At 46.3% G+C, this 13,544-nt stretch overlaps 1 protein-coding gene across 1 annotated transcript in view; it reads left to right on the top strand.

The window, feature by feature from the left end:
- Positions 1–581: 581 nt before the first annotated feature.
- FYB2 (FYN binding protein 2) overlaps positions 582–13,544 on the top strand; it is a 124,269-nt gene continuing 111,306 nt past the window's right edge. The window contains exon 1 of the mRNA XM_044238328.1: positions 582–818. Within this exon, the coding sequence (XP_044094263.1) occupies positions 582–818 (237 nt within the window). The remainder of the gene's footprint in view (positions 819–13,544) is intronic.

The following is a 13,544-nucleotide window of genomic DNA, read 5'->3' as shown; positions in this document are numbered from 1 at the left end:
AAAAACCCTTCCCCGACAACCCCCACCCCCAACACCTGCACCAGAAAAACAAAACTACTTTACAGTCAGCCAGACCTAGGTTCAGGCCCTGATTCTGGGGACCACAGGCAGGTTATAGGATTTCTCTGAGCCCCAGTGTCCTCACCATTTAAACGAGAATAATAGCTTCTCCCAAGTGTGTGGCAGGATTTAATATAAGAACATGTCCACAGGTGCAGACAGGTGCTGTGTTATAGCAGCTCCCTTTCTGGCCCCCACTGTACTGTCCTGCAAGCTTAGGGACGCTCTGTCCCCTGTGGGAGCCTTGGGTGAAGTTAAGTAGCCATCTGAGGGGCAGGGCGGGGCCAAGGCTGTTATTCACGGAGATTACATTGTCCAGCCTGAGCATTTTGTTCTAACAGGAGTCCTGCCACCCACTTCTTCAGCAGCTCCCCCGTGCCTCAGGCACAAAGTAAACTCCTCCGGAGAGTGACTGTTGGACCAGCCTGGGGTAGAGCCGCTTGCTGCAAAGGGCGGGTTTGGTGGGTCCTAGGTGAGAGAGGACCCCTTCCCTGCTGCAGCTGTCCGGCAAAGTTTGGCAGATGGAGTGTGGACGGTGCCCAGCCAGTGCTGGGAAAGCTCCAGTCCCCGGAGAGGGAGGAGCCGCTCCCCAGGTGGGGCAGGTGGGGCACCTGAGCTCAGGTGTGCCCCGGGCTCTGGGAGGTGACTGCTCCCTGGCTGGTGCCAACAAACCAAAGCGGACTCTTGGCCCCAGGATACAGCTCTGGGAAACTGCTTTTGTCTCACAGACTCTGCCTCGGAGGAAGGCCATGGAAGGGGTAAGGCGGGTCAGTTCCATCTCCGCTTTCTCTGTGTCCTTTCTAGAGCCTGCCCACAGCTGTGGGAAAGGGCTGCCTCTGCCTCCTGGAGAGGAGCAAACACATGTGCTGCTTGTGCAGTGCAAGGCAGTTCGCCCTGGCCTTGCTCCAGGGTGAGGGGACTTGGGGGGTGGAGCGTGAACGGTGTGCCCCCTGCCACCTCCGGGGGTGAGGGAGTTAGGGGCTCTGGGGAGTAGTGGCATGAGGGGTCCTAACTCTCACTGCCCTTCCCCCGCTGGGTTTCAAACCTATCCCCCCAGCCTGGGGCTATGTGCCTGTTGGCTTTTCTCTGTTTGTTTGCCCTTGTGGGCCCTGCTGGTCCCCCTGGTGATCAGCGGGTTTCCTGGTCAGAGGGCCGGGCTGCCCGGTGCTCTTTGGTGGCTGTGGCTTTACCGCGAGCTCTGTTCCTCATTAGCTGTGTGGTCTGGGGCAAGCGAGTTCCTCCTCCTGCGTCCCCTGCGTTCCTCACTCATAAAATAGGATGACTATCAGAGTAACTAGTTGGTGAGATTATTGGAAGTGCTTGTAAAATTAGAGATGACCGTGGGCTGGTGCCCAGCGCCAAGTCAGGTGGACCCGCGTTCCTGCACGGCGGTGCGCTGTTGGCGTGGTTGCAGAATTCCTTAGCGGAATGCCCTCCTCTCTTTCCTTCTCCACGTCTCTACTCCCCTCTTTTCCCTTCTTCAAAGTCCATTTCTTTCCAAGGTGGGGGGCAGGGAAGTGTTTTTTCATATGTTCTTTATTAGACATTTGGAGTCAAGTCGTTTTCTCCCATGAATCATCTGGCTTCCCTCCCCGAGGTTTAGTTTGAAGTTGGTGGGGGGAGGACACATCTCCTCTGTCAGCCATCAGGAAACAGTTCCCTTTTGTCCCGCCCGGGGCAGGAGACCCGTCTCTCTGGCTGATCAGTCCAATCAGCTGAGTTTGGAGAAGAGGGAGCAAGGGCACGCTGGTATTCCATCTCCCTTCTGAATTCTCTCTCCCCCTAACTTGTGGCTCAGCAACGGCTGAGAAACTCCTCCTTGATGTAGAAATGTCAGGCTGAATGGAGTTAGTCTGGTCGTAAGAAAGAGAAAGTGACATATTTTACCCTTTCTGATCTACCGAGGTGTGCACTGGCATCCATTGGAGTCTATCTACATATTAGCACAGTGAGATCAATACCATTGGCCCCATTTTGGTGGTGGTTGCTGTTTGGTTTTTGCCGAGAGAGGAAACTGATGGTCAGAATGTCACTTACCCTGCACCCCACAACTGGTTGGTAGCAGTGCTGGAACAGGGGGGGGTTGGTCAGTAACAAATACGGAGAGCCGGCTGTAAGCCAGGGATCGCAGGCCAGGGTTCCAACAGGCCAGCCAGTGAAATGTTAGGCAATTGAGAAAAAAAGTACAAAAGGGCATGTTAGCTAATGTAGTGATGCAACTTTTTCTGCTCATGCAAAGGAAAAAAATGTCAGAGCAATATGGGTCATTTCTCATCTTGGAGGATTTTGTTTTGTTTTTAAGAAGTTGACAAAATATTCATCTGTGCCACCTGTGTGTACGGAGCCCCTGCACTGTCAGGGCTTGATTCAGGTGTTGCGGATGAAGCCGTGAGCCAACCAAAAATGCTGCCTTTATAAAACCTATTCTAGCAGAGGAAACTACAACAAATATATATATTTATTTTTTAAATCATACACATATGGGCACCTGGGTGGCTCAGTGGGTTAAGCCGCTGCCTTCGGCTCAGGTCATGATCTCAGGGTCCTGGGATTGAGTCCCGCATCAGGCTCTCTGCTCAGTGGGGGAGCCTGCTTCCTCCTCTCTCTGCCTCTCTGCCTACTTGTGATCTCTCTCTGTCAAATAAATAAATAAAATCTTAAAAAAAAAATCATACACATATATATTAAATATATATTTAAATATACATAAATATATGTTATATATAACACATTATATATAGCATACATTATGTAATATATAATATACACTATACAACACACATTATACATAAAATACATATTATGCACGTATAATAGGTGAAATGGCAGTGATTACAATGTAGAAATGGAAAGCAGGGAAGGGTTTAAGGATGTTGAGAGAGCAGGCAAGGCTATTTTATTTGTTTTAAAGATTTATTCGTTTTAGAGAGAGAGTGTACACGAGTAGGGGGAGGGGGAGAGGGAGAGAGAATCTCCAGCGGAACCCCCAACCCCCAACTGAGTACAGATCCCAATGTGGGGATCCTGAAATCATGACCTGAGGTGAAATCAAGAGTCAGATGCTTAACCAACTAAGCCCCCCAGGTTCTCCCAGGGTAAGGCCATTCATTGTAAATGGGATCGTTTTGAGAAAGGCATCCACAGGTGACATTTGAGCAGAAACTGAAGGTAGTAAGGGAGTTGGTCATGTGGGTATCTTAGGGGAAAACATTCTACAGAGAGAGAACAGTAAATGCAAAGGCCCTGAGGCAGAAGCTTGTCAGTGTGTCCAGGGGTAGCAAAATGTCCTGAATGGCTGGCCTGGAGGAAGCAGAGAGTGGTCAGATCATGCAGGGCCCCGGCACTTCTGATTTTCCTCTGGGAGCGGGAGCTCTGTCTGAATGTTGTGAGTACTGTAATGGAATGGTCCAGCTTGGATTTTAAAAGGATCACCTGGTTGTTGTTTTGAAAATAGATGAGAGGGAGAACAAGAGCAGACTCTGGCTGACCTGTGAGAAGGTGATAGCCCTCCTCCAAGCAAGAGGGCGTGGTGATGCAAGCCAGGGTTTTCGCAGTAAAGGTGGCCAGAAATGCTCATGTCGGGGGTACAGCACCAAAATAGGGTCAGAAGGGCGCCTGGGTGGCTCAGTGGGTTAAGCCGCTGCCTTCGGCTCAGGTTATGATCTCAGGGTCCTGGGATCGAGTCCCACATCGGGCTCTCTGCTCGGCAGGGGGCCTGCTTCCCTTCCTCTCTATCTGCCTGCCTCTCTGCCTACCTGTGACCTGTGATCTCTGTCTGTCAAATAAATAAAATCTTTAAAAAAAAAAATAGGGTCAGAAGAATTTACTGATGGAGTGGATAAAAAAAATGTGGGGGTTGGGCAGAAAAAGAGGACTCGTCCATGACTCCAAGATGCAAAGCCTAAGCTCCTGGAGGAATTTGAGTGAGATGACTTAGGATGGAACCTGTTTGCAAGACGTCCAAGAGTTTGTTTTACTTTTCCACGCAATTGTGGGACATGGAGAAATGACCGTTGCTTTGGGCCGCTCAGTTTTGGAGTGGTTTCTTCTGTGTCAATAGATATCTGAACGATTAGATATCCTTCGCTGTTTTTAGTCCTAAAAAAAAGTATCCTTCTCCCCCATAGGTAGAAGGCTCGAGAGAATTCTGTAAGAATGTGCTTTATTATACAGTTTAGGCATCCAGACAGAAAGGTTGAGGAGTCTTCTCCAGAGCTGTCGTGAAAGGATGTCTCGGTGATCTCCCCCAGCCACAGAGACACGGGGTCCTGGCAAGAGAAACACTTGCACAGCATTTTTTTGTTTTTGTTTTTAAAATATTTTACTTATTTATTTGACAGACAGAGATCACAAGTAGGCAGAGAAGCAGGCAGAGAGAGAGGAGGAAGCAGGCTCCCTGCTGAGCAGAGAGCCCGATGCGGGGCTGGATCCCAGGACCCTGGGATCATGACCTGAGCCAAAGGCAGAGGCTTTAACCCACTGAGCCACCCAGACACACCTACGACAGTATTTTGAACTGGGAATGCTTTTCAGTCAGGATGCTTACCAAATGGCACTTGAGTTTTGATGAATGAGCCTTGAAGTTGTTGAAAGACCTGTATTGATGTTTACCTCTGCCTCTTACTAGTCAAGTGATTTCAAGCAAGTCCTTGAATAATAAAAGGTAGGAACTGGGAGATTTCTCAAAGCCCAAGCAGACTAACAACTCCCATTTCAGAGATAGGGAAGCTTGGGGCCCACGGGGAAACGTGGCCACACCCGTGGTGACCACTTCCTCATGTGCCACACATACAGTGAATGCTCCATGACTGTTCTCCTTGGTTTTGAGGCATGAGTCACAGCAGCCATCTAGTCACTCCAGTCTTACCAGGGAGAATGTCAAGAAAACAGACAATTTGGGTATTAAATGAAAAGCGGAGTGATGAAGAAATCTAAGTTTTGACAGAAAGCACCCAAAATGGATGCCTAACCCAAAGTGGGGTTCATCCCAGGCTCATTAGAAAAATTGGTGAGAGATGGAGGGAGGAGAGATGGGGAGATAAGAGGGTGGGTAGATAGGGAAAGGAAGGAAGGGGACAGAGACAGGGAGACACAAAGACAGGGAGAGACAGAGACAAAGAGAACAGAGCCAGAACCAAATTCCCAGAGGGCCAGATATTCAAAGACTGAATAGCATATTCTCTCTATTTTCTAAGCCAAGAGTGCCCGGAAGGGACTTCACCTCCAAGATGGGAAGAGTGAACTAAATGTCACCCTTGAAGTTTCCTTGCCCTCTGACATTCTGGCACCACGGGGCTTTTTCAGAGTCAAGGGTGGCTTATTTTTGACAGAGCTGAGTCTAGAACCCTGTTCTGAATGCCTGTAGAACTCCTTAGCAAGCCCTCAAGTGCAACTTCAGCGGGGTTTTATTTTGTTTTTTTTGTTTTTTGTTTTTTTTTTCCTGGATCATCTGATTTTTAATGAGTAAGTCACAAGACAGGATATGTGTTAAGAGAAGAAAAGAAAAAAGAAAAGTGGCCCCGCCCATGGAGAGGGATAGTACTGGAAAGAGCTGTCTCCTATTAAGAGCTTGTTCTGGGGAAAGCAGTGTGCACTGGGGATTAAGATCAGATTGCCAGGGTGAGGTTTCTTGTGAGTTCCAGAAGAATCTCTGCAAAGGGGAATAGGGAGCTCACTCCGCCATTCACAGTTCTGAAAGACTGGCCCCATCATGCCTGTCTATGCACTCCATCCTCCTGCCCCTCCCCCGGCCCCTTGTGCCCCAGTCTGGCATCTCTGTACACATTTCTTTCCAGAATGCTGATTTCTACTCTAAGACTCTACACCGCTATCACCTCCCTGAGAAACCTGCCCCAGCCCCTTGGTCACAGATGGTCTCTCCTCACCTTGCAAGAGCTCAGCCCTTGAAGCAGACCCCATCCAGGTCTGGAATAGGAGCTCCCAGAGAGCAAGGATAGGTTTTGCTCACAGAGGCAGCAAGGCACGGACCCCGAGCAGCCTGACTGGTCTCCGTTTCTGGCTCTGCCATTTACTAGCTGTTTGGCCTCAAGCAAGTTACTGAATTGCTCTGTGGCCCCATTACCTCACTTGTAAAGGGACATAATGGTATTGACTTCTTGGCGGTCAACTGGGTTTAAATAAGTTAATACATATCAAGAGCTTGAGCAGCTCCAAAAGGCAGGCAATTCTACACACTAAAATAACAGTCAGTTATCGTCGTAATGAACTGCTATGTCTTGAATTGCGTCCCACCCTCCAAAATCCATACCTCGAAGTCCTAACCCCTAGTATTTCAGAAGTGTGCTTATTTGGAGATTGGGTCTTTACGGAGGTAAGTGAAATTGAGGTTATTAGGGCAGGCCTCCTCCAATATGGCTGCTGTCCTTATGAATAGGAAGAGTATGGACATAGAGAAAGACCCAGAGGGAAGTCAGGGAGGAATCCATACAAGCCATGGAGAGAGGCCTGGCAGGCCTTCCCTCGAAGCCCTCAGAAGGAACCAACTCTGCCCACAGCAGGGTCTGGACCTTCTTCTAGTCTCCAAAACTGTGAGGCAGTCAATTTCTGTCTCTCCAGCCGCGTAGTCTGGTGCACCTTGTTAGGGCAGGCCCACCACACTCCTACCTGAAGCTTCTCAGCTAATTAACTAAGAGGTAATGAGGATACTCTGTAGCCTCCCCTTACCAATCTGGAAGGTGTTTTGTACCATGTTGTTATTTTGACCGCTCTGAAAACAGCAGCTGTGCTTAGCTCTGCGGAGAAGAAATCTGAGAAGTATTTATTACCACTCGGCATGAGAAATGGATGGAAGGGCTCTGGGGACCATGGTCACGATTCCTCCCTGATCACTGACTCGTGGATTTTGTTTTTCTCGTCTGTAAAACTCTCAAGTGGCAGACTCTGGGGATGGTTTTTAAAGATTAACCCTAACCTTCTCTGAGGAAGCACCAAATACAAAAAAGTTAGAAATACTGTGCTTCAGAAACAATAAGCAATTTTTGGATCCTAATACTGGAAAAACTCAGTTTTACTTATTGCTCTTCCCTATTGCTATGAATACTACTGTTTCCATCTCCATTTCATAATTGAGACAGAATCAGGAATTGAACTCCTACTTGACTCCAGAGACCCAATTTTTTACCTAGTATTGGTGAAGGACCCACCTACATGCATTATTTCATTGAAACCTCACAGGACACATGAGCTAGAGGTGGTCCTCATTTTAGAGGAAGAAACAAGGTCTTTAGGGTTGCATGATTTCATCATCATTATTAATGGTAGTAGCTGACCCTGATTGCTTCTGTATGTTAGGCATAATTCTAAGGGCTTTATATGTATTAACTCACAGCAGTACTAAAGTAAGCACTGCTGTTGGAGGGTGTGTAACTTGCTGAAGGACACACAGCCAGTTGGTGACGACCCTGGGATTCCAGACCAGAGCTGGAGGCTTCAAGGACGCTTTCTGCAAGGGTTCCTCTTTCCCCAGAACCTCCTGGATATTGGTATCATGCTGCCGAAAGTACAGAGTTAGCTAAAAACGGGGAAGCACCTAAGGCACCAAAGCCACTAAACCCAAGAACGCAATTTGCCTCTGAGTGTCCACTTGGGAAGAGAAAACAACCCACAGGTAGAATGACCTTGTCAAACCGTTCTTGCTGTCCCTCAGGACTCTTTTTCAGAAAAAGCTCCCTCCTTTCATGCCGTGCATTCACAATGAAAACCTGTGAGAACTCTCCCAGCAGAAAATCAGAGCCTGGCATCACCTTTCTCATGAAAGGTCACTTGAAGTCTCGCTATATAGCTGTTGGGCACCTTCCCAGTCAACACTGTAAGCTACCAACAGGTGAAGCTACCATCAGGGGCTATAAACCTCCCATAGCTTTACTGTTGATGTGGAAGTACTTAACTGACTTTTAGCTTCACAAGACTGATGTGGAAAAATATATTCAAATTCTAGACTCCCTGTTGGGAACGTTTGCCATAAAACTCTGTGTTCTGCCCCAACCCGGGAACACAGTGTGGGCCGGGGTGGGTGGCGCTGTGAGGAACCCCACGTCTTGCCCTTCCATACCCCCAGCACTGGGTGAGAGAGGAACCTATCCTCGCAGAGGAAACTGTAGTACAGGTGAGGTCATGGACAGGGCTTCCACAATTTCAAGTTTAGGCTCCACGTCTTGGGACACAAATCATCAGATCAGATTTCCTGTGTGAAACATTAGATTGCCAATACATGGGTGTATCTTATTAAGATCATTGGAAGGTTTACAGGAAAGGCCTTTATCTCGTTCAGTTCTCCCACCAGACAGGTCGGAAAAGTCCTGTTTCAGGAACCAGTCTTGGCAGCTTGTCCCTGTGACTTGGGGCAAGTCTCCAGAATCTTCATCTGTAAGACGATGGGTTGAATCAGAGGGTCATCAAGCACCACTCTGAGCGCTGATGTTAAAAGATTTTATACCTGCTGTCACGGGAGATGTGTGGCTCCTGGGGAAGTCAAGAGGATGCGTGATGCTTGTTCTATTTGCTGGTAAACCCAAGGTTTTACTCCAGGTAGAATTTGAGACAACTTTTGGCTTAATTGTCTCCGTGTTTGTTTATGCTTCTCTGGCTAGTGAGTTCAAAATGGAGTCTGATGGTCCTGAGTGTCTAAGAGCCTCAAGTCAAGCATTTGGTTCAAATTCTAGCTCCGTGACTTTCAAGCCATGTGTTGAGTCACGAATGGAGAGCCCTGAGTAAGCATAAGGAAGCAGAACGCCCTCCAGCTCCTATTAGGCTGTTAAAGTGTGTGTGTGTGTGTGTGTGTGTGTGTGTACACAAATGTGTGCGTGCACGAGAGCAACCTTTAGGTTAAATCACGGAGATTAGGTGTTGCTAGGTTACAACAAAACCTAACCTAACCACTGTATGCCGCGAAGTGTTGTTTACAGAGCAAGTATGTTAGTTTCCTATTGCTGCTGTGAAAAATGACCACAAAGTCGGTAGCTTAAAGCACCACAAATTCATTCTCTTACAGTTTGGGAGGTTAGGAGTCTCCAGAAGGTCCGTAGCGCTGCCCTCTTGGAGGCTGTTGGGAGGAATCGTTTTCCTTGACTTTTCAGTTCAGAAGTCACTCACATTCCTGGGTCTGTGACCCCTTCCCCAGCAGCAGAACACCGTCTCTTCTCTCTGACTTCTGCTTCCATCCTTACATCTTCTAAGATTCTGATCTGCACCCCCCTTCCTTATAATTACACTGTCCCCACTAGGTGCTCCAGGAGAGTCTCCCCATGTTGAGAGCTTTCATGCTATCACATTTCCAGATCTCCTTTACCATATAAGGTAATCTACCCCGAGTTCTGGGGATTAGGGCAAGGACATCTTCGGGAGAAGGCATTATTTAGCCTCCTACGTTTGTAGACTATCATGACCATCATTCACCCAAAGCTATCTTATTTTTCAGAGAATGTGCCACATTTGCTTAAAAAAAAAAAAAGAAAGAAAGGTATGTAAATAGCTAATTTCTCCCATTCCAGATCATAAATTCCATAGGAAGAGACCATGCTTATTAGTCACTGTTCTCTCTGGTGATGTCTTGAATTGTTAACAACAATGATGACAATGGATAGCACTGTAGGGCCTAGGCCCTGTGCTTAGCTCTTCCTATGAATAATATAATTTAATCTGCACAGGGGTGCCTGGGTGGCTCAGTGGGTTAAGCATCTGACTTTGGCTCAGGCCATGATCTCAGGGTCCTGGGATCAAGCCCCACATTGGGCTCCCTGCTCAGTGGGGAGTCTGCTTCTCCCTCTGCCTCTGTGCTCTCTCCCTCTCTCTCAAATATATAAATCTTTAAAAAAAAATTTAGTCTGCACAGGGGTCTGGCAAGGGGATGGAACATTACTGCTCCTGTTTTCAGGTGGAGAGATTAAGCCTATGTAGGTTTAAGGCCACACAAATATGAAGTGATCAGTCCAGTGGGCTCTCTGACCCCAGAGAGCTTTCATTTAACAGGCAACACACTTGAGGCCTAGGAAGTAAAACATGATTTAGCCCTCCCTCAGATGGCTGAGTTTAAAAGGAAAGATGTACAAAAATAATATGGTGTGATAACTTTAATGTAATATGTGGACAATAATGTCCCTATGTTCAAGTAACTGACAGAGCTGAGAGGAAGAATGTTATTAGAATGTTTTCACTCAGCTTGGGTGAGTCAGAGAAGACTTTCACAAGGGAGATCATTTTCTCTCCCAGTTTTAAAAGATGAAAAGTGGGGCTCTGGGTGATTTAGCCATTAGGTTATGATCCCAGGACCCTGGAATCGAGCCCTGCATTGGGCTCCTTACTCTGTGGGAAGCCTGCTTCTCCCCCTCCCCTCTCCCTGCTTGTGTTCCCTCTCTTGCTGCATCTCTGTCTGACAAATAAATAAATAAAATCTTAAAAAAATAATAAAAGATGAAAAGTGTTCACCAAGCAATAGACAATGGGGAGGGCAAAGCATTCCAGGCATAGAGAATAGTACATGTGAAGAAACCTAAGGAGGGAAGCAGCAGGGCATGTGTGGGGCCACAGGGACGGGGCAGAAGAGAGACGTGGAGAGTCCCATGCCTCTGCTGAGGACTGCATGCTCCACACCGTGCTGGACAAGTACAGGGGTGCAGAGTGGCTGGCAGGAAAGATATACTTGGGGTCAACTTCACTAAGCCCTTCTCTTCCTCATGTGGCTCATGAGCCTGTGGGTATGTGGTTAGAGAATTGCTTAATTCCAAAGTTTGAGATAATTTCACAGAATCATTATAATGAGCCCTGCTTTAAACCACTCCCCTCTTTCTCCCTCCCCCCCCCAGCAACCAAATCCCAGCTCCGGTGAGATTTACTCAACCATTCATTAATTATGTATGGTTTGCGTACTCTCCATGTGGTAGGTGCTGTGTGAGACACTGCAATCTAAACTCCTTCTCTTTGGTAAACCAGTTCCAAGGGTTAACCAAGCTTCCTATCTGGAAAATTCTTGTGCTGTCTGGCATTTATACATATTTAAAAAAATGTCTTCAATCTGTGTTGGATTCTGTTTTTGTTTTTCTTGTTTTTTTTTTTTTTTCTGATCAAAGTTTTGTCATATTTGATATCCGTGAGAACCTTGTGAGGTAGACAGGACAAATACAATTATTTATATTTGAAATGTTATCAAAGAAAGAATTGGATTTTATATCTTCAACTCACCAACAAAGATTTTCACTAATGTTCTCAGGTCATGATAAGTTCTGCAAGAAATAATTTCTGTACAGTTGTATAAGATTGAGGTTAATGAATTTCACATATGCATGTTTGTGTAAAATTGCTGTTTCCTCTGACAGGTCACAAGCTAAACTCAGCGATTTCTAATCCTTACCACAAGTTTTCAAAACCAGACAGTATCCCATTCTATAAATGAGCAAATTGAGGCTCTGAGAAGCTGGGTGGGCTCTCCAAGATCACAGAGTGACATAGCAGATATTCAGATCCCGAGTTGATTCCAGTATTATTTCTATTTTCATTTTAGCCTCAGTGAGCCAAAGGCTTATACACTCTTCTTGAGGACCCAAGGTTACACGTCTTACAAATAAGAAAGCTGGAGTACCTCTTCATTTTTCTTTCTTCTCTCAAAGCTAACTAATTGCCCATGTTTTTTTTTTTTATTCTTTTTTGCCAGCATCCTGATGTTAAAGCCTTATTATTTCTTCTTGTCAATTCACACAGAGAAACCTCGTTTAATGTTCCATGAAGCCATGCATTCTCATCAGCAGAGCCTGACTCAGTCTGCCCTTCAAGTATTTTGGCTGTTTGCAGCAAGCTAGTAACAAGCTAAGTAACAAAGTCTGACCTGAGACCCATAAGATCAATTCAAGACCATATACATCTCGTTGCCTTTGTCATTTTTTTTTCCTTGCTGGGGTCCCCTTTGGTATTTTACAGATTTAGCTGACAATAAGCTGAGAGAAGCCTCCAGTAGTGAGTGCAAAATTGGGTACATGAGTTAAAGGACAGTAGAACTAAATGCACGAAAGGGTGGACCCTGTGTTGCTGTGCATTGTTTTGAACTAGTATTGTTGACTTTGCTGAGTACAAGGTGGGAAAATGGGGTAGGTAATAAGGGAGAGAGGGCAATTTCATAGGATCATTTCACAAAATGAGTAGGACCAAGCAGTAGATTGGAATATAAGCTCCAAGAAGATCTATAGATACTGTGTGTCAGAAGAAGAGGAAGGCCAAAATGGAAGTATCTCTATTATTGGAAACCAAAATGGCCACCTATCAGAACAGATGCAATCTGTTGTATCTGTTCTTTCCCATCTGAACCCACCAGACCAATTAATTCTGTGCATATTTCCTAAGTGTGTCCCCCTATCACAGATAAGCATTTCATCATTGTCAGAATCACCATGATAATCATGATCATCATCTTTATCCTTGTCCCTCTCCTCCTTTTTCTCCTCCTCCTTTGTCTCCTTACCCATATCCCAATGGTCCTCATCAAAATTCCATTACTGTGGGCCTCCTTTGTGCCAGGCACCCAGCCGGCACTGATGTCATGGCAGCCCTAGGATGTGAAGAGTTGTGTGCACACTTTATTCATCAGGAAATAGCGGACAGTGAACTGAAATAGTTTTGTGAAGGAGACAGAGCCTGAGTTCATAGAGCTGGGATTCCAATCTAAGAGTTTTTAACCCCGGAACTGAAGTTCTTAATCCCATTGCCACACTTGAAGTAGCTCTTAGTCTAAGGAGGAAGGGAAATTATAAAATACAGGAGAAATTCAGGGCATCTTGGAGCACAGGGGAATCACTACCTCTTGCTGCCTATCTGATGGATGCATATCAACTTCCTCAAGGAGTTGCAACTGAGCCCAGTCAAGCAAGACAAACATTTTTCATACAATGAAAAGGGAGATGAACACTCAAGGCAGTGGGTGAAATGTGTGCAAAGGCACGGAGGCATACAGTCCTCCAGCAAATACTTCCTGTTTCCTCTGCTCCAGGCACCATGTTAGGAAACCCGAGGATGAACAGAAGACAAAAGAGTGCATCCAGTGTGGGACATGAACTAGGGGGGATAAAATGGAAGCTTCAAGAGCCATCAGTATCTAGAAGAATGATGGGAGGAAAAACAGCTATTAATAATGTTTCTGTATGATGCTTTACGATGCACCTTCACTCGCGGAGATCGTGACCTATTACATAGTAGGCACTCAATTAGTTACTGAATGAATAATCTCTGTTGACCTTTAAAACAACAGATTTGCTTATAATTCCTTGAGGACGGAGAATACTCGCTCATCCCATCACCACTTGAATCTACAGTGGGGCTCCTGAGTCCCACAACTCCAGGGGAAGCAGGTCACATGGCCGTCCATGTGACCGCATGTGACTAGTATCCCTTCATACAGCATGGGAGAGCGGAGTCAGATCTGGTTTAGGAGATTAACGTTTGTGGACTGAATAAACTACTGAACGAAGATGGCAGGAAGGATG

The sequence above is a fragment of the Neovison vison genome, chromosome 2 (genome assembly GCF_020171115.1).
Source record: "Neovison vison isolate M4711 chromosome 2, ASM_NN_V1, whole genome shotgun sequence".
Lineage (NCBI taxonomy): Eukaryota > Metazoa > Chordata > Mammalia > Carnivora > Mustelidae > Neogale > Neogale vison.
Note: the sequence above shows the minus strand (reverse complement) of the source record. Positions and strands in the feature narration are given on the sequence as shown.